The following is a 19,824-nucleotide window of genomic DNA, read 5'->3' on the forward strand; positions in this document are numbered from 1 at the left end:
CTTTCTGAAAGAAGACAATAGAGTTTGGAAGTGTATTAGATGGCAGAGCGGTGGAGTCCTCGGCTAAAACGCCGGGTCATTTCTCTGTGATGGATATAATGGCCAAAACAACCTGTTGGATGCTGAAGACTGTTTGGCTCAGTGGCTGCAGCAGCACTCCAAAGCGGAATGAGAGAGGAGAAGACATGTCATTTTAACAATAAACACCTGAAAATTACAGCTGAGGGTTACAGACTGCGTGATGTTGACATAAATACCCACAATGCTGCTGAAATTGGTTAGAGAGAGGGAGAAAAAAACCAACCAGACATTGAGCAAGGAGGTCATTGAAGAAGAAACGCGAAGCCATTCCACATTTTGTTTCTCTTTTTGCGTTTGACTCGAAGATGGATGATGATTACGCCAAACAGCTTATGGAATTTCAGATTAAGATGATGCATTTTTTTGCAAATGTTATTCCCTGACAGTTTCAGGCGTTTTGAAATATTTGAGAGCAAAATATTGTTGGCGTGTTGCGGCTGCTTAGTAAGTGCCTACTTTCAATAGAATAATCTCCCTCATCACCTCTCATCATTGAATGTAGATAATCACAAGATAGCATAATTATCCTGTAATTCCATCAGGAATCAAACTCCCTTTTAGTATTCAGTCTCTCTCTCTCTGTTTCTCCTTTTAGCACCCTTTTTTTTTTAATCTTCAAAACTCCAGCAGCTTGGTTCCATCTCGTCCAATAAAGAGTTTGCAGCCTATAATCCACGTCTGAATATGAATGAATGATGCTAATGAAGTATTGCATTACATAAAGCACACATGAAAGAGCAGCTAATTGCATTTGATGGTGGGGGCAATTCAAACAGAATCCTTAAACGAACAGTTAAATCCTCCGTTTTTTAGGATCCCCACTTTTTTTTTTCTTCTTTTTTTTTTGAAGGGGACTTGGGATTTGAAGATTTGTTTCGATCGACTTACCTGCATGTCTGTGTATCCTGTGTAAAAGTCAACAGATAAAACAAAACAAAAGAGAGATTGACACCCAGTAGGGAACAGGAACAGAAGAAACAGAGGTGTTTGATAAATATCTTAAGTTTGTGTTAGCTAATCAAGGCTGGAGATGACTCCGGTTTTTTTCATTAGTGCAAACCCTCAAACAAGCAAAGAGTCTCCAACATCACCACATTTCTTCCCTGAGTCACACTTCATTAAATGCTACCTTTTGGCCATGCCGTGGATGGATGAGAATCAAAGTTAGCAAATCTGCAAGTTCTGCATAACAAGCTCTCTCTCTCGCTCTCTCCTAACCTTGAGTGTGTATTCGGATGAGCGAGAGGTGACAACATGCTCGCTCTCCCCCTCCATCCGTTTGACTGTAATCAATTCAGTTTTTATGAAAAATGGGATTGCATGCCTGCAAACATGTCACGCTTGTTGCTGCGTCTCGCAGGTGAAACCCCCCCCCCCCCCCCCCCCCCCCGAGAGAATTATGTTTCAACATTAAATATATGCATTTACACACACATGAAGGCATGTCTTTTGAATTGAGTTTGCATATATTGAGGGTATTTTCACATGGAGATAATGTTTGAATGAGAGGAAAATGTGCATAGTGCAGCGTCCGGATTGGACACGCGCTCGCAGAAACTGTTTGAACTCCTCTGCTCGTCAGGAAGTTAATCAATCTATGGATTTTAGTGGACGAGGGTTAAATACGAAAAACATGGTCACCAGAAGTAAACCTGCAAAGAGTAAACAAAAAAAGATTTCAATTCAGATATGTAAAGTTGTTCACAGGGCCAAGCTACATTCTCTGTACTCAGCAGAGGTCTGTGTAAGCAACCAGACCCGGTCCCAACCCGTCACTGTAGCAGCTCATTACAGCTAAGTGGGCATATAATTATCTGAACCCCCCTCCCCCCACCCCCACCCCCCTCCCCTCCTTACATCCAGCAGACTCTCACAAACTTGACATTTTGTCCTATTTATCAACACATGCCACAAATGACCGCTGATACCTTCTCCTCAGCGGCGCTCCTCCATCTCTCCGCGCCTTCGGCCCCACATTCCCTTCCATCTTTCAAGTCCCTTTTTAATTCAAAACTCTCGCGACCGATGCATTCCACTTGTGGACTCACAATTAAGGCAATTTGGTTTGAATATGTAACGATGTCATTACCATTCCGGCTAAATTAGCGCAGAGACTAAAAGGTCAGTTAGGAATTTTCCAGTCGGTTAGAGTCACTCACATGAGATTTGGGGAGCGGGCGCTAAAAGTGGTGGAAAAGCCGGACGATTAGCGAGCACGCTTGGCATTCGTGCCAGAGGTGATGAACGCTCTCCGGTCCATCATGTTGGAGGAGTGGAGCAGACAAAGAAAGAGCGACTGAGAGTGTCACAATTACTTTTTTTCCCCCTCTTTGAGTGTCTTTTTAATCTTACTGTGAAAAGAAGACAAACTTGTACTTGTTTTACTTCCTCGTGCAATAGAAGTCTCTTTGGAGTCTGCTAAACCTACTTTGGCGATCATCTCTGATGAAGCAATCAGGACTTATAGCTGTGTGATGATGTTAATCAAACCACAGTCTCAAACAATACAATCAAGAAACAAAATAAAACTCTCTATGTACAGCTCATAACTCTTTGGAGTTCAGCTCTTAATGTGTCCTTGAAGGGTCCAAAAAAAGTACCGAATGGAAATCCAGTTTATCAACCCGACTCATGAGGTGTGGTCTTTTGGTGTGAAATGTACTTTTCATTGGCTGTAGGTCCACTTTAGCTTCAACTTTCTAGATTAATTCAAGAAGCATGTTACACTTTCTGTATTTGATGTGACTGCCTCCCCTCTCCGCTGTGAGAGTTCACACAAAGAGTAGAACTTGACCAAAGACAGAAACCCCGCTGTAAAACCAGCTTCTCTAATATTACTGGTCATTTATACCCTCATGACACAGAGTAAGGCCTTCTCCGCTACAAGCTCTCCTGAATGACAAAAGGCTCTAGAACATGACTCTAGAGTAAGAATGAAGATGATGACAGAAAAACAAAACCGATGCTACAACTGACATGTGATCACAGTTTTTGTTGGAAGCCGTGACCTGGTATTTACCCATGATCCGGATTAGTCTTCCATGGTAAATCAGCGGGGTTTATCTAATATGATTTTTTTTTTGTTACACCCTTACGACAAATCTTCATCAAATAGCTTAAAGAGTCGTGGCTGAAGTCCAGTATCCTCTCAAACGAGGTCCCTGTTGTAGCACTTGAGTCACATCATGTCATGAGTGGGGTTAGCGGTTCTGGAGCAGGATCAGATAACCCATGTTGAACATTTCACAAATACAGCAAACAAGGTTTTTAGCAGCCCGTTGCTTTAGTCTGAAAGGATTATGGGTGGGGAGGAGGGAGGGAGTGTATGAGAGAGGGAGGGAGTGATAAATAGAGAGATAAAGAGAGATGGGGCCGGGATAACACGGAGGCTGATCGTTGGATAATCTTGAACAGCGTGCTCTAATTAGAATTCTTATGATACAATTTGGTGGTTGTAATTAGTGGAGATGGGCTGGCTCCTCTCCACGAGCCTTGTTAGTGGAAACACAGCTGTGTTAGAGAGGAGGAGAGCCGGCACTCGGCTCTGTCAGACAAACCACAAAATAACGCCTTCCCCTCTCCCTCCCTCCCTCCCTCACCTCCAGCTTAACTTGGTGTCCAGCGTCACCATGTCCAAGAACCTGCCCTCGGCATCGCCCCCCAACTTACCTCAGACGCCCACCACGCCCACAGCACCCATCACACCAATGGCCGCCATGCCCCAGGTGCCGTCGGTACTGGGAGGAGCTAACGTTCCCAGCATGGGAGCCATGCGCAGACGCCACTCGGATAAATACTCCATGCCCCTGTCGTCAGGTAGGACCAACTACTCAGCGCTGCACGCCACAGACGCACAATCACCACCAGGAAGTCCAGCTGGACATTTTTATATCAGGCAAACATGTTTGATTACATGTGAAAACACTGCTCTTTATGGACATGATCACGGATTAACTCCAATTCAAACTGAATTCATTCATTAAAAAGTAATGACATCATGATGTTGAAATTGGAAAGTAAATGTCAGGCCTACACCCTGAGTGTGCACACTGCACTATTATCACTATAATGTTGTTCTCTTTCTTTTGTAGCACATGAAAACACACACACACACACACACACACTGGCTGACATAAACACACACACAGCCTTGTTGGTCTTGCCCATGTAAAATGTCTAGTGGGTTTATAAAGGCGAGCTCAGTGTTTAATCACTCTATATGTAAATAGACAAGAACTTCCTCTATGCATAAATATTACATGAATGATAATTAAGTTCAAATAATGGTAAGAAAAAAATACAATATTTATTACATTTAGACATTTCCATGTGTTAAGCTTTGCATTTTAAACGTTGTGTCTTTGATGTTTATATTTACTCTGTGTGTGTTTAGTGTGAAGACACATAAATTATTCAACTTCAGCCTAACTAACTACACGGATCTCATTTTATGGATGTATTAGTGTTTAAGATCTCTCACGAGAGAGATTAATTAAAAATGCATTTTGTTAGACATGGAAAATGCTGATTTGATGTGCCCCCCACTAACCCCCCCATCCCTTATACTCCACCCTCTTTTTCCTCCCCCCTCCTTGTCTCCCTCCCCCCTTTTAATTTGATGAAACCTTGAGTGAATTCAATACCTAAAGGAATAAAATTTACCAATTATTTCAGGTGGTGACACAGTATTTATTTTTCCAGAGATCGCCCCAAACTACGAGTTTTATAAGAACGCAGATGTCAGACCGCCATTTACTTATGCAACCCTCATAAGACAGGTGAGTGGGAAATAAATTAACTTTGCCTGATTAGATTAAAATTAATTGCTGCATGAATCATGGCTGCTCTCTCTCTCTCTCTCTCTCTCTCTCTCCCTCTCTCTCTCTCTCTCTCTCTCTTTGTCTCAATCAGTTGGTGTGTGTGTGTGTTTCAGTTGCGTGCTCTCGTTAGTAAACCATTATTTGATGTCATCTCATTTCAGGCTATCATGGACTCTGCCGACATGCAGTTAACGCTTAATGAAATCTACAGCTGGTTCACGCGCACGTTCGCCTACTTCAGACGCAACGCCGCAACTTGGAAGGTAACCTCGATGAACCCCCCCCCCCCCTCACCCACCTGCGCCCCGTTGTGCCCTTTCACTCGTCTTACAGTAGCTGCGTCGCCTTACGAGTCCCTGAATAGGACCCATTCTGTCTCTTATTTATTTTTTCCGCCGCTCTGCCTTTTCTGTTTGGAAATGACAGCCCAAAGAATTATTCTGCCTCAGATATCGTTTTCTAATTTGGTGCAATTAATAGCGGAGGCTTGGCGCGGAGAGGAGAGGGCTCTGACGCGCTAATTATACAGCAGCCACTCCATCATCAGCACCTTTTGTTAAGAGAGACACCCCACCTCCTACTCCTGCAACCACCTTCCCTCGCATATCATTGGTTAATTAGGAAGAAAGATGGCTGTTTGCCTGTTAACCAGCTCTCCGTGGTGTGAAGGGTGAGGGCCAACGATGCATGCACACAAGATCTTACGTGCACACACAAAAAAAAAAAAAAAACATAAACTCTATCAAACAGAGGGGTTAAGGGTGTGTTAATGTGGAACTAAAGCAGGGAGGAAAGTGAGAATTGGCCTGTCATGGATGGAGCGCTCTTTATTTACCTGAACAAAAGGGCCCATTTGTATATCTCTCCCGACAACTTTATTGTCCTGTCCGCGCGCACAAAGATGCTAAAAAATGTCTTTCCCGCAGCACATGTTTTACCCAGAAGTGTGTCTGCCTGCTGATAAAGAAAGCCTCACTGAGCGTCCGTGTCTTTGCCCGTTTTTTATTTTTATTTTTTTACATCCCTCGGCCCCGGCGTGTCATTCGTTAGCCGCCGTTAGCCTTTGTGGCTGCTCAGACGACTGGAGGGAAAAGTGGAACCAGCCGCTCATCAGCATGCAAGGGATGGCGCGGCACTAGATTTAGCAAAGTGAATTAATTTGGATTTGGGATGCAAATGAGCACATGGGCGTGTGATCACCAATTCAGGAGGGCATGCGAAAAAGATTGGTGCCCTTTTTCCAGTTTGTTCGGTACAGTACAGAGTCGTGTTTTTTGCTGTGTAATAATGTTATGACAGAGGTTGTGTTGGCTGTTACATTTCAAGCACAAACATCCAAAGCACATGCATCCATGCCTTTTGAAACCTTCTTCCTGGTGCCTCAGTATCTGCTCATATAATAGAAATGATACCACAGTGACATTAGAAACATCTCGCCTCTGTGTCCCACCCCGCACAGTAACCAAGGTGATCTATTTACATCTTCCTCCAACCCCCATTTTCCCTTTGTAAGTATGAACAGGATGATCAGCGACGGCCTTGTCATTTGATTAATGGAGAGAATGTGTTTAAAAGAAAAGAAAGAAAGAAATGAAAGGTAGTTTAATATCTCAGCTAGGTCTCATCAGCTCAAAAGAAACATCTATCCCTGCCCTTCCCAACCCCTCTTTCCCCTCTCTCTCTCTCTCTCTCTCTCTCTCTCTCTCTCTCTCTCTCTCTCTCTCACCCAGCAGCTTATTAGTTCTAACTATATAGCATGCATAATAAAACTGCTCATTTGCTCATTAATATTAAAATTATCATATTCAGAGCCATGGGCATTAAGATCAATCAAATCCTGGGATTTTCAGGTCAGATGCGAGATCTGCTTATGAGGTTTTTTTTTTTTTTTTTCTGAATCCCTTTTTTCTTTGGGGAAAGAGCAGTACACACAGCGAGGCGAGTGTGATGATAAATATGAGGGACAGGGATATTAAAGCCAAGGTTATTATTTGTAGAGTCTGATGCATGTTTTAATTATGGTCATCTGGTTTTATTAATAAGACAGAGCTTCTATTTGTAGGTTGGTTTTATTTAGTACTGAATAAAAACACTGTGCACTGTATGACAGATGGATCCTTGTTTTTGAATATGGATGGAGTTTGGATTAGATTTTAGAGGGATCAATTGATCTTGAAAGTGATTTTTCAACACTACAGAGAACATTTGGACGTATAGATGTCAAACACACTTCACCTTCATCTTCTTTCGTCTTGCACTGACACGCACGCTGACACGAGGGCCTCTTGATGACTGTCTTTTTTCTTGAACGACTGTCATCTTTTAAAGCGACGTGTCCATTAAGAGCAACGCTTTTCCGGCACAGAAAGGGTTACTGACATCACCATTATCAAGGCCGGCATTACCACTTCTGTCACCACCATAAGCCATTCGCTATGCTGATTACCTCCTTTTAGCCTACTTACCCTGATTGATATGTACTGTGTGCAGGACTTGTAAGAGCATTCGCTCTCACTCAATTTTTACTAATTAAATCAATGGTGCGTGAATGTTAAGAATTTCTTCAAAATGCGAGAAGACGAAAAAAAAATCTATTTCCAAGCCTTCTTCTTTCCTTTTTTTTTCTTTTTCTATCTGGATTGTTAATGAATGAATCCGATTCAGTTGTACCTCCCCCCTCTCACCTGTGCGCTAATGTCTCCGCAGAATGCCGTGCGCCACAACCTCAGTCTGCACAAGTGCTTTGTCCGCGTGGAGAACGTGAAGGGGGCGGTGTGGACGGTGGACGAGATGGAGTACCAGAAACGCAGGTCGCAGAAGATCACAGGGTAAGACGGCTGACACCTTGACCTTAGGTTTACATCTGGAGGTCAAAGACATATCCAGAAGATCTTAGAAAACCTGTCGTCTTTTGTTCCTCCTCTGTTTTTGTTTGTCTAGCCTGTAAAATACATACTTACCTTGTGGATTTTTTTTCTCATTAATTGTGTCTTTCTGATTCTTCCAGAAGCCCATCACTTGTCAAGAACCTGCCCTCCAGCCTCGGCTATGGAACCGCACTAAACGCCAGCTTACAGGTACAAACCAGCGGCCTCAAAGGGCTCACTGACTCACCGACTGCCTGCGTGTTTGACTGACAGGCAGGACGCCTGCCTGACTGATTGACCAATTGAGTGACTGAATGAGCATGGTTTCTGTGAACAATAGGGCCCCACATAAGTGCTCACATGCATAAGAGAGAACAAGTTTTTTTGGGGTTTTTTTCTCTCTTCTCTTGGCTTCTTTTCTCACACTTTTCCTCTCTCACTTTCTCCCCTCCTTCTCTTTCCTGTACTCGTCAGACTCACAAGGCCACCCTGTGGTTGAATCAGGAAGCAAACCCTCCCTCCTCCTTTTCCTTCCTCTCCCCTCTCTTCCAGCCCTGGCTGCCTACCTAGATTGATGGCGGCATGTGCAAATGCAAGGGCATGTGCATTAATATTTATCTAAGCTGTCATAAATGATTTGGTTTCATAGTGAACGCCGGCGAGGTGCTCATGGCAAAAACTTTAAAAATTTAATCACTGTATATAACTTTAATGCGCAGCAGGCGAAAGTGTCAGGACTTTTTTTGTTTTATTATTTTGAGGTAAAGTTTTTGGGTTTTTTTTTTTTATAGCCACGACACAAGGGCACGTGAATGGCAGCATGGGGGAAGTAGTTGTCAGCAAGGTGTCACAGGGGGAAAAATAGCCTGTAGAATGAAAAGGTCTAGCATTGGACAACTGTTTTTTTTTCATAATGACACTGTCTCACCTGTCACGTTTTCCTCTTGTTTCGCTCTTTACGCCTCACCCTGAACACATCCCACCTGCCTACTTTTTGTACAATCTGGACTTTTCCTTGACATGAAAGTTAAAGTTAATCCAAAAGCTTTCTTCCATCTGTCCGTCCCTCCTGCAGGCCGCCCTGGCTGAGACCTCCCTGCCTCTGCTCGGAACCCCCGGCCTCATGAACAGCGGCTCCACGGGCCCGATGGGAGGCAGCTGCCACGGCCTGCTGGGCGGAGACCCGTCCTGCCTGATGGGCGGAAGTCCACACGGATTGTTGGGCGGGAGTCCACCGGGACTGCTTGGCGGCAGCCCCCCAGGTACGCTCAGCGGAAGCCCCCCCAACCTGTTGCAGTCGGCCCACGAGGAGCTGAACGGCTCGCTGGACCACCTGGACACCAACGGACACAGCAGCCCCGGATACTCTCCACCAGTACACATGTGAGTCCTGACACATGCTTGATGAATACGTGCAGAAATGTGTATTTACTTTAATGTGAGATGAAACACACGGTTCTTCTCAACACTTACTGCAAAACAAATCAATTCCTGTAAAAGTCGGACATGAAAAAAAATCTGGATTTGATTATTGGTAAACAGAAAAGAAAAGCCAAATGTACCTCTTAAATGTAGCTCAACGACTCCTGACTGAAACGTCACACTCTACACCCCACGTCTGAAGAGTCAGCTGACCCCCAACAAAGTCAACTCATTATCCTGTTACCCAGAATCCCTTTGTGCTCTCACTACACCTATTTGAGAGATAATTGTGTCACACATAGACTCGCACATCTCACATTTTTATGAGCTCTTATCTGAGAATGTGAGCACATGTTCAGCCCCCCTCCCACCCACACACCCCTTCCTCCACTGTTACACTGAATTCACTCCCTGTTCTTGTGCCCTTTGTTAGTTTAATTGCCTGATATTTAACCCACAGTACCAGAATGTTCTTCAGTTTGCCATGACCCGAGGGCAAGGTTCACTTTCCAGCGCGTATCCCATCATAAGCACACCTCTCTCTCTCTCTCTCTCTCTCTCTCTCTCTCTCTCTCTCTCTCTCTCTCTCTCTCTCTCTCTCTCTCTCTCTCTCTCTCTCTCTCTCTCTCTCTCTCTCTCTCTCTCTCTCTGAGGTGAGCTGGACATTTTTTTAACGGATAGTCACGGTTCTATAAATAGTCTCTATTCCACATTCACCTTTTAATTGCATCACTGTCTGCATCATGGGGGTTTAGCTGCTATTTTTTGATGTCAGACTTTGCCGATTTAATATTAAACAAGTGCAGCATTAATTACCCCCCCCCCAAAAAAAAAAACCTCTCCCTTCCTCATCTCTGATTTTAATGGAACACAGAAAGAAAGAGAGTGTTTTTGAAAAATTGATGTGCTAGTTTTCAGGAATGTCTGGGACATCACAAATGCACACACAAGTACACGCTGCGAAATCGCACGTTCCCATCCGCCGTCCATCAAATCTCGTGGTCCGGTATCAGGCGACATCAGCTTACCACGTCTGTAATGGATAAAGGATGCACTCTGCTCCTTTTTCTGTGAGAAGAAAAGTGTTTGGTTAGCACTACCGGCCCTCCATACATTAATCTATCTGGACGTGTTTACCCCCCGCTCTCAAATAGGGTGTTAAGTGGAGCAAAATCTGCACAGCTCGAGACCGAATCCCAGCGTTCCCACTCCCCCAGCTCATTTAACTTTTAGTAACCGGACAGCTTTGGACTTTTCATCTTGTTTTTTTTTTTTTTTTTTTGCTTTCTTTTCTCTGGCCACGCCATCCGACACATGAGGACGAGATGCATTCATCCATCCCCGCCTGCCTTTACACACACACTCTCTCACACACACACACACACACACCCCATGACAACCTCAAAATGGAAGAAATGTGTTTTTCACGACTGACTTTTCCAGCGTGTTGTTTAAATAATGGAGTGGCTTGTAGCACTAAACTAAATAGCACATCACCTTGAAGGCCTTTCTCAGGAGAGAAGCCCATCAGCAGAAAACAAGTCGATCCAACAATTAGACCGACCCCCTCCTTCCCCACAACGTCTAGAGGTTAATGCTAACTGCTTAACCGCAAACCAGATCGCCCCAGGCCATGCCTTATGTGCGTTTGTGTGTGTGTGTGTGTATGAATGCATGTGCAATATGCTCATGTACACCCTCAGGGCTGTGCTTAAAAGAATACCAAAACTGTAAAAATTAGATTTTCAAACGCAAGCAGATTAGAAACTTTGCACAAAAAGATGAGCAGAGTTAAATATTCATTACAGTTATTTTTTTTTAAATTATTTTTTTTAAGTCAGAGAAAACAGAATCAACTCAAAGTGTTCCGTTCCAGCGTCACATGTTTGGTGACCACCCTTCTTTGTCTCTCTTTAATGAATCATAGTGTGGTGTTATGAGTGTGTTTGATGCCTGCACCCACCCTACACACACACACACACACACACACACACACACACACACACACACACACACACACACACACAGGGCTGGACTAATGACCTTATTTGCATCCCTGAAATACCTCTGCATGATTACTGGTTCTAATCTCCAATTGATGTGAGAGCAGGCATCTTCAGAATCACTCACACACACACACACACACACACACACACACGCATGCTTGAATGTATGTGATTATTTTCTTACGGCACAAAGTCCTGCGTTAACTCCTGAGTGACTCCATGATGGCGGCCAGCTATTAAGCATTAAACGCTTCATCCACACACTCTTTTATAATCGAGCTGCTGCAGCCTGTGGATGTGGAGTCTTCAAAGACGCACAAACACACGATGAAGAGCAAGAGCAGAGGATGCCTTTGGTCGATCTGATCCATAGTATAGGACCTTTTTAAATGGAGGCTCATGTAGAGAAGAGAGAACGGTGCTTCAGAGCTGATTGACTGTCACTCTGTTGATCCTTTTTTTTAAATTCTCTTCTAATCAGTGTAACAACCACAGAGGGAAGCTCAGAATACACCTCAGATCTGTTTGACTAAATGAAAATATTCAGCATGATGTGAAGCACAGATTGCAGACACTAATCTGGATGTTCCTCTAAGAAGAGACAAACATTGGTGTGTTTCTGTGTCTGTTACCTCTGACCGAGCCTCTCGCCGTCTGCACTGATCCGAGGGCCCTCTGCTCGCATCCTGCTACGCTTCAGCCTCTTCCCTCCATCCTGCAACATCAGAATATTCATTTACAGTGTTTGGCTCTGAATATTCAAGTCATCTGCACCTTTTCAAATTCAAAGCCGCCCCTCCCCTCCCCCCTCCTGATTCCTCTTCCAGTGATGAAGGCAGCCCAGGAAAGAGTCTCTAAGACGACTAACATACTACCACTTGATAAGTCTCCCTCTCTCTCTCCCCCCCTGCGCTCCTCTTTCAAAGTCTACGGGGACTTTCTGATGCATCCGATGTGTCAGAAATAATTAGGTTTTGTCAGATTTATCATCGTGGCACAAACCCCTCTCCCCGACTCGGGCCCCCGGATCATGTTATGCCTTGTTTGTGTGTGACAGCATTATTATTCTTGTTAGTCGCCCAACACTTTCTCTTCTTCTCCCCCCCCCCTCCGCCCACTCCTCTGTTGTTCTGAAGGGAGAGATGTCCCGCTCCCAGCACCGCGGCTGCTTCCTGCCCAGCACTTATTGACAGCGGCTAAAGATATTCATCCATTTAGAGTTAAAAACATGTATCATGGTGTCCGAGCGAACTGCCGGGGCTGAAGTTGATTAATGGCAGAACCTAGCTGCCGGTTTTTCCTCTTGAGGAGCGACACGCACAGCCCCTGCATATTAACGAGTGGCTGCGCTTTCTATTAACTAGATAAAAAAGCCTCTCCTCTGCCTTTGCTCCAGGGGGCTCAGGGATGAGAATTTCTCCATTATTTATCATGTGGCCTGTTTTTTTTTTTTTTTTTTCCCCTCCCCGCTTTTTTCCTTTTTCATGTATTTCAACCTGGTGTCATCAGTAAACTTTTAAATGCCAAACATGTCTGGAACATCACAGCTTATCGGCCTTACAGGGGCCGCGTTTTTTCATGCAATTTTCATGCGCTTACTTACAGTAGACGTGAGGCATCATGTCGAATTAGCGTCTCGCAAACAACATGGTTGTTGCTCCGCTAGATAACTCATGTAATGGCCTGTTTTTTTTTTTTTTCTCTCTTTCATACAACACAATATTTGTCTGGTAGCTGAACGCCACACTTCGTATTCCACGCACAGTAAAGAGAAGAAAAGGCCAGAACCCTTTCTCTAATGTATACATTATTTAGGACTCATAATAACTTTCTTTATTTTGCACTTTACAAAAACAAAGCTTCTAAATGATTTACCCGCATAAAAACAGACGAGCAAATACTCAAAAGGATAAAAGCTTTTCCAGCGATTCAAAGAATTGCATTTAGAAACAACACAATGATTCGTTCAAAGTCAACAAAGAACAGAGGCGTTTCAGAAAGTACCGATCATCAGTTCTCTGTTGGAGAAGAAAGAAAAACATAGAGGTTTAACTTTACTTGCGCTGTGATTGTGTCACAGGCCATCCATTCACGTGAAGGAGGAGCCACTCAACATGGACGACGACGACTGTCCGATGTCACTCGTGACGACAGCCAATCACAGTCCGGAGCTGGACGACGACCGGGAGCTGGAGGAAGGGAACTTATCAGAGGACCTGGAGTGACTAGGATACCATTTTTGGTCTACGTATCCCTCCGCCCCGCCACACTGTTTCTCTCTCACAGACCTCCTGCAAGACTAGAAAAAGAAAAAAAACCACTCCACAGTCCAAGCAAAACCACAGCTGACTCTCGTCTCTCTCTCTCTCTCTCTCTCTCTTTCTCTCGCCCTCTCTCTCTCTCTCTCTCTCGTCTCTCTCACCACTGGGACTATTTATTGAGCATGCATCTGGATGGAGACCAGTCCAAAGGAACTCTTTGTTGCAGCCCTTTGGGATCCCCCCCCCCCTCTGAACATGACAGGCATAAGATGTCTGATTCCAAAAAAAAAAAAAAAAAATCAAACTCTTTGAGACCTATTTCTTTAGGGATGGCGTGGCCACGTACAGTACAAGGATGATGGACTCATGGATGGGGAAGGAAAAAAAAAACCTAAAACAAATGAGCAAGTCATGTTCCGTTGAAAGCTAGCGGCCTCATATACTGCCAAAAAGGAAGACGTTTTATGTTTGTGAATAAATACACCCCTCACGCCCCCTCAACCCACAGCCCCCAGTAGTTGTTAACTTCTAGAGACAATTGCTGGTTCAATTCAAGTTGTTGCTCTGTTTTCATTTGCACAGGAGTAGTCTCAGAAGTTTGTGTCACTGCCTGTATGTTGCTACTATTATAAAAACAAGTATATTAATTTCAGCTTTTTTTTTTAACCATCTTTAATTTCCAAAGTATGATTTTTATTTAATTTTTTTAGACACCACCAACTGTAAATGCCATTCCCTGAATCACACCAGAAACAGAACTGCGGTACCAAGACTGTCATTGCAGCTGTCCTGAAAAAAGAAAAAAGAAAAAAAAAAAAAGTTGGCTTCCAGTCTATTATCTGTCTGTGATGAAAAAGTGAAAATAACTGGAAATTCAGTTGGGAAGAGAAGTCCGTGTAAAGCACCATTTACAAAACAAATGCATTTCTGCATAATTTCCCTCTTGCTGTTCTCCTTTACCTCCTCGTTCGAAAGCTTTGTCTACCTGCAAACAGTCACAGGCAACAGCTAGAAACCAAAGCCAACACTAGCAATGGCCAATAGCTTATAGACAGAAGGCACCAAACTACTCTTGGTCTTCTGCCTCTTTAAACTAGTAACAAAGAGAAGCTTTTGTTCCACAAACTACCTTTCAAAAAAAAAAAAAAAAAAAACCTCTGGGATTGTTTCATTTAGCCCTATACAAAGATGATCATGACTTAAGAGAGAAGGGGAATTAAATGCTGATTTTGATGTGTAATTTGATCACTCTTAGAGCGTCCACTTTGGAGATTTTTCTGCCAGACTTACTGTTGGTAAAAAGTTGATGTGATATTTGAACTGCAGTCATTTTGTGCTGGTGATTTGACTGGTAGAGAGCAGCTAACTGTTAAAGTGGATTATGACCAAAACAAAACATTTGTGTATTCAATGGAAGTGCAGAAACATTGTGTTATTGTGAAATAGGCATTTTACTTTCTATTTGTTCTTTAATGCATTACACATCAGAAGTCTTTTTTTTTCTTCTTTTATTTTGAAGGGACTTTATTTTCTTACCTGGTGAGTATGTAATGTTCTAAGTGGGACTTTCAAAATAATGTCACGTCTTATTTCTGTGGCGGGTTTTGTTTCTTGAGCCACGTTGAAAAAACTGAAAACATCGCTAACCAAACATGAAAAATATCTAGTGAAGCCAAATAATTCATGATTACAAGTTGGTATGAAATGATGTGGCTTGGTCACCATGGAGAAGCAAACAATAATAGCCATTGCAGAAGAGGACAATGGAAGGTGAAACGTGAACCTTCTCGAGGTGATATTTGCTTTAACTCGTCATCAAATACTCATTGTGTGGTTCATAGCTTCGAAACTATATAGATACAAGACGGATGTACTCTATAAAAGTAGCCAGCTTTTTATAAGAAAAAAAAACACCTGGTATCTATAGAAACTAAAGAGAAGTAGTTGTCGTGGAGACTACGTCCCGTCATTTCCTTCACAGCTAACGTCATCTAGAAAAGTGTTGTTGCTTTAATGGTCATTTCTGTTTTCAGTAAACCAAAGTTACACAAAATTCTGCCTCCTCTTGTATGGGATAAAGAGATGCTAAAAACAACCACACACACTCTGTTGAAGGCTAGCATACATGCTACATGCTAACAGACACACACAGACCCCGAGCTAACTTTCAAGCAGTGGTTTTGTAAAAAAAACAAAAAAAAAACAACCGACCTACGTGCAAACACTGTGCATATGTTGTTTCTCAAGTGTTGTTGCCAAGCAAAGGAACCAACTGTAAGAGCGTAACACACAAACACTTGAAGTACTGTACAAACACACAGCACGTTAAGTACACACACATTTATATATAACACACACGCCAGTGCCACGTCAAAAGCACTGGGCCCAGGAACAAAGCTTATCCCTTCAATACTTAGCTGGAGTCAGCAAAACGACTTGAAGACGACGTTCTTAATAATCTTACCACACCAAATAAAAAGGACGCTGCGTCTTTAAGAAAGACAAAAAAAAAAGGGTTCTCCCACTTACCCAAAAAGGCTTTGGAAAAGCTTCTACCTCTGCACAACAAAATTCAGAACAATTACGAGAGATTGCACGAGTTATAAGATCGCCACAAGAGCTGTTACACTTGGCTACGCTTGTCTCATAGGGCGTGGCTCGAACCAACGTTTACATTCCCTGCGTCAAGATAAGGAAAGATTTGCATTGTAATAGGTTGTCCTCAAACATCTGTAGAATGATAATGTATAGATTACCTGTAAGGGAATATTGTGTTTTAAAAATGCATGTCTAAAAATCATTTGGTGGACTGGGAACAAGAACCAATAAAAAGAATATAATAAAAATCATCTGGACGATGGCCTAAATGTACGTACAATGCATTGGAGTGCATTACCTCAGATATATTGTTTTGGGAGGGATAAAACCTGTCAGCCACAGAATGCATATTACCTGTAGATTTGCATGGGTTTTGTATAAATTAAGTAAAAAAAATGTCTAAAATAGTTGCTTGCACATAATACCAGAAAGACCTCCAGAACTGCGATCTGCTCCTCCACTAGAATTTAGGATTGTCTGGATTTTCTGGGTTGATTTTGTCTGTATTTTGATAACTGTGCATACTTATGTAAAAAAAAATGTTGGTGGACCCATAAATTTACCAGACTTTTTTCTAAGAGGAAAAAAAAAACTCAATGTTTCTTTTCTGACTTACCTGAATTTTTACTGTTTCTCTCTCATTGCTCGCTAAGAATAGCAAACCTGCTTTTTCTGCATCTGCTTTGCGTAGCTGTAAGGCTTAACCTAATGTGTGTATTTATTGCTTGTACCTCTGTGCATACTTTATGAAGCATTATGTCTGGCAGTTGAGTCATGTATCCTTTCTACTGCTATCCTTCTCTAATAATTGGGAATATGATCCCCCTATGTATACAGTAAATTGGGACTGTAGCAAACATATGTTTATGTAATTGGTGAAAAACTCTTTTTTTTCATTTGTTTCATTTCCTTTTTGAGCTTCAGCTCCTTTTTTTGATACTTTTCATTACTGTGTACTGTGTCCATACGTTTAAAGGTTCTCTGACATTAGAAGGTCATGGTTGAGAATTGTAACAGACGTTATTATTTTCTGTATTCATGGCATTTCACTGCTGAATAAAATAAAGGACCAAAACTTGGAATTTGAAAAGCAACTGTCTACCTCCAGCATCAGAGACTTCTTTCCTTTTTTTTTTTATTATCCCCCCACTCCACTGTTACACATTTATCTTTTATTCTACAAAGGCACAGCCATGAAAATCTAGCTGGCATTACACTTTTAACGTTTCAGGAGCTGCTACTTCAGAGATGTGAAGGAAAGGCTTGAGAAAAAAAACAATTAAAGTTTAATGTACATGTTACAAGGCTTTGTTCCAGCTTGCAGCACCTAGAGTCTTGTTTAGAAGAGTGGGACAAGAAGGCACTGTATTGCCCACCCCTCTGGACCTGTAATGGGTTTAGCCTCTGTATGATTCAAGCCCACTGCTTTCATGTACCACCATCATGTCCCAGTATACACGGGAGCGTAGCTGCATACCTTCTGAAAGGCTTTTGTAAGAAGTCACTTTCTCAGATAGGATTCTGGATTTGAAAAGTGGTTTTGACGCAGGCCACATTATGAAATCTGTTGTCATGCTTGTTTTAAAAAAAAAAAAAAAAAAAACACCTTATAACCATCAAGTTTCTGCTTCATGTAGAGAAAACAATGATGTGAAATTACATCAAACGTCTTGCATTTTCCATCATTCTTCAACTTGGCAGTTTCTTTTTGACACTTCAAACGGAGGGGGGGGGGGGGGACATGCCTTTTAGCCTCTCGATTGATGGATGTTGACTGCTAAAAAGCTATGACAGGCAGTGTGGCTAAATCAACTCCAGCAGGCCTACCACACCTTGTCGGTCATGGAGCAGCCAGACACTGACACCCTCATTGAGATTCAAACTGAATCTACCATGACCAATGGGTTGCCCATTAGCTCGTCTGTATGCCGAGAGCCTTCTACACGTTCCAAAGGGTGCTCAGGGACATCGTGGGACCCTTTGAATCATGTCCGCTGGTCATTTAACGCTGATGCATGTTCTTTTGCCTTACCATATGAAGTCCCACGAGGGGTCAGAAAACAACAGCATTTTTCATAAAAGGCGCACTTGTCTTTCTCTTTCCCCCCAATGACAGTCCCAGGCATCAGCCATGGCAGGCTCCTGTTATCTCCTCAGCAATGGCGTTCCGGAGCATTAGCTAGCTCGCGAGGCACTCGTCTTTCGTGCTATTTATGCACTTGGAAGTGTTTGTGAATTCAAGTGAGGGATCGCATACGGAGTGCAACAAGGGCCGCTGTGTACTACACAACATCAGAGGGAGCTCCGACATTAAAGTGTGAGAGCGCCTGCTATAGACCCTTCTTTCAAAGGCCATGAAATAATAATGGGTTGTGGTTAGAGAGGTATCCGTGAGTCACACAGGCTGCTTTTCATAAAGTGGAGTTATTTACAGTACGATGAATAAAAGAAAGGGTAGCTGGTGGTGCAAGCCTTTTCCACATGAATGGCGAGGGGAAACAAGTCCCTCTAATACGCAGTGGCGGTGGAGTACACTACTTCGCAGCAGGGAAACTGAGTATGCACTGACATATGAGTTTATTAGAAATTGTTTGATATTTTGGGAAATGTACTTTTTCACTTTCTTGCCACAAGTTAGAAGAGAGATTGATGCCACTTTAATGTCTGTGTCATAAATATGAAGCTACTACCAGGGGACTTAGCTCAGCTTAGCTTAGCATTGCAATAAGACTCCAAAATGGAACACGACGGGGCTTTACCTAACATATAGTATAGTAAGAATGGATCTGTCTGAATTATTTCATCATCAAGCACTAACAAGTTAAATGTGATGTGATTGAGGTAAAAAAAAATATAATATTGTGTTTATATTTTTTAATAATAGCATTATCAACAATTAGAAACTTCCACTTCTGTTGACATCATGTGTACCACTGAGTAAAAATATTATAGATGAATTCATATTTCAGCAGTCAACTGCGTCACCAAGGCCTGCAAAGCACTATTTTGGAGAGTGCACATCACCACAGAGCTGGGGATGAAACTAAGACTTGAACAGCACTGGCTGAATGGGTTGCAGCTGACTGCAGGTCAGTCAAGTCTGGTGAAGACTGTTGAAATACAGGGCCAGTTATATATAAAAAGCAGCTACAGGGGAAATGGTTTTACACATGGACCTGTGTGAAACAGAGATGCAACTAAACTGGAACCCTTGAATGCTGTTGCATAAACAGAGGATCACTGGACATCAATGAGTCATTTTATACATTAACTCCTGTATATTCCTTATTTTGTAACAGTGGCATCTATACCAAATATAAATCTAAACTCTGTGTTTCATAGAATAAACAGTGTGAAGTTGTCTCTTACCTCCACGTCCTCGTTACCTCCACTGGTGTAGCAGTACAACACTTATTTAAAAACTATATCTAAGAGTTAATGGCATGAAGTACATTTATACACATTCATTTCCATAGTGCAGACATTATAAGTTGTTCCATCAAAGTCTTCTTATAAGGCGCAAATATACTTTGACCAAACTATTCCGTAACCTTTAAATAGATCTCAGTACATCTGAGCACAATGGTAAGAGGACAAATAGCTAACATCCTGCCCTTTTGAATTAGCTGTGCATCCTAGCATTGCTCATTTCATCTCCAACTCTGACCAATTAGGTCAATTTATGAAGCGTCCCCTTCCGGGATTGGCTGGTAAATATCTCACAGTCCCACAGTTTATTGATTAAGAGTGTCGACTCTCTCTCCTCTGT

The 19,824-nt window shown here is 42.6% G+C and overlaps 1 protein-coding gene across 6 annotated transcripts in view; it reads left to right on the forward strand.

The window, feature by feature from the left end:
• Nucleotides 1-17,149, forward strand: part of foxp2 (forkhead box P2) — a 99,003-nt gene extending 81,854 nt beyond the window's left edge. For 3 of the 6 annotated variants that reach the window (XM_079335741.1, XM_079335737.1, XM_079335738.1), the window contains 7 exons: nt 3,687-3,897; nt 4,756-4,859; nt 5,063-5,164; nt 7,608-7,729; nt 7,909-7,978; nt 8,814-9,151; nt 13,277-17,149. In XM_079335741.1, the coding sequence (XP_079191867.1) occupies nt 3,687-3,897; nt 4,756-4,859; nt 5,063-5,164; nt 7,608-7,729; nt 7,909-7,978; nt 8,814-9,151; nt 13,277-13,421 (1,092 nt within the window). In that variant the 3' untranslated portion in view covers nt 13,422-17,149. The remainder of the gene's footprint in view (nt 1-3,686; nt 3,898-4,755; nt 4,860-5,062; nt 5,165-7,607; nt 7,730-7,908; nt 7,979-8,813; nt 9,152-13,276) is intronic. The other 3 variants (XM_079335739.1, XM_079335742.1, XM_079335740.1) reach the window with 3 other exon arrangements.
• Nucleotides 17,150-19,824: the final 2,675 nt, after the last annotated feature.

Source organism: Symphodus melops, assembly GCF_947650265.1.
Source record: "Symphodus melops genome assembly, chromosome: 22".
In the NCBI taxonomy this organism is placed as follows: Eukaryota; Metazoa; Chordata; class Actinopteri; order Labriformes; family Labridae; genus Symphodus; species Symphodus melops.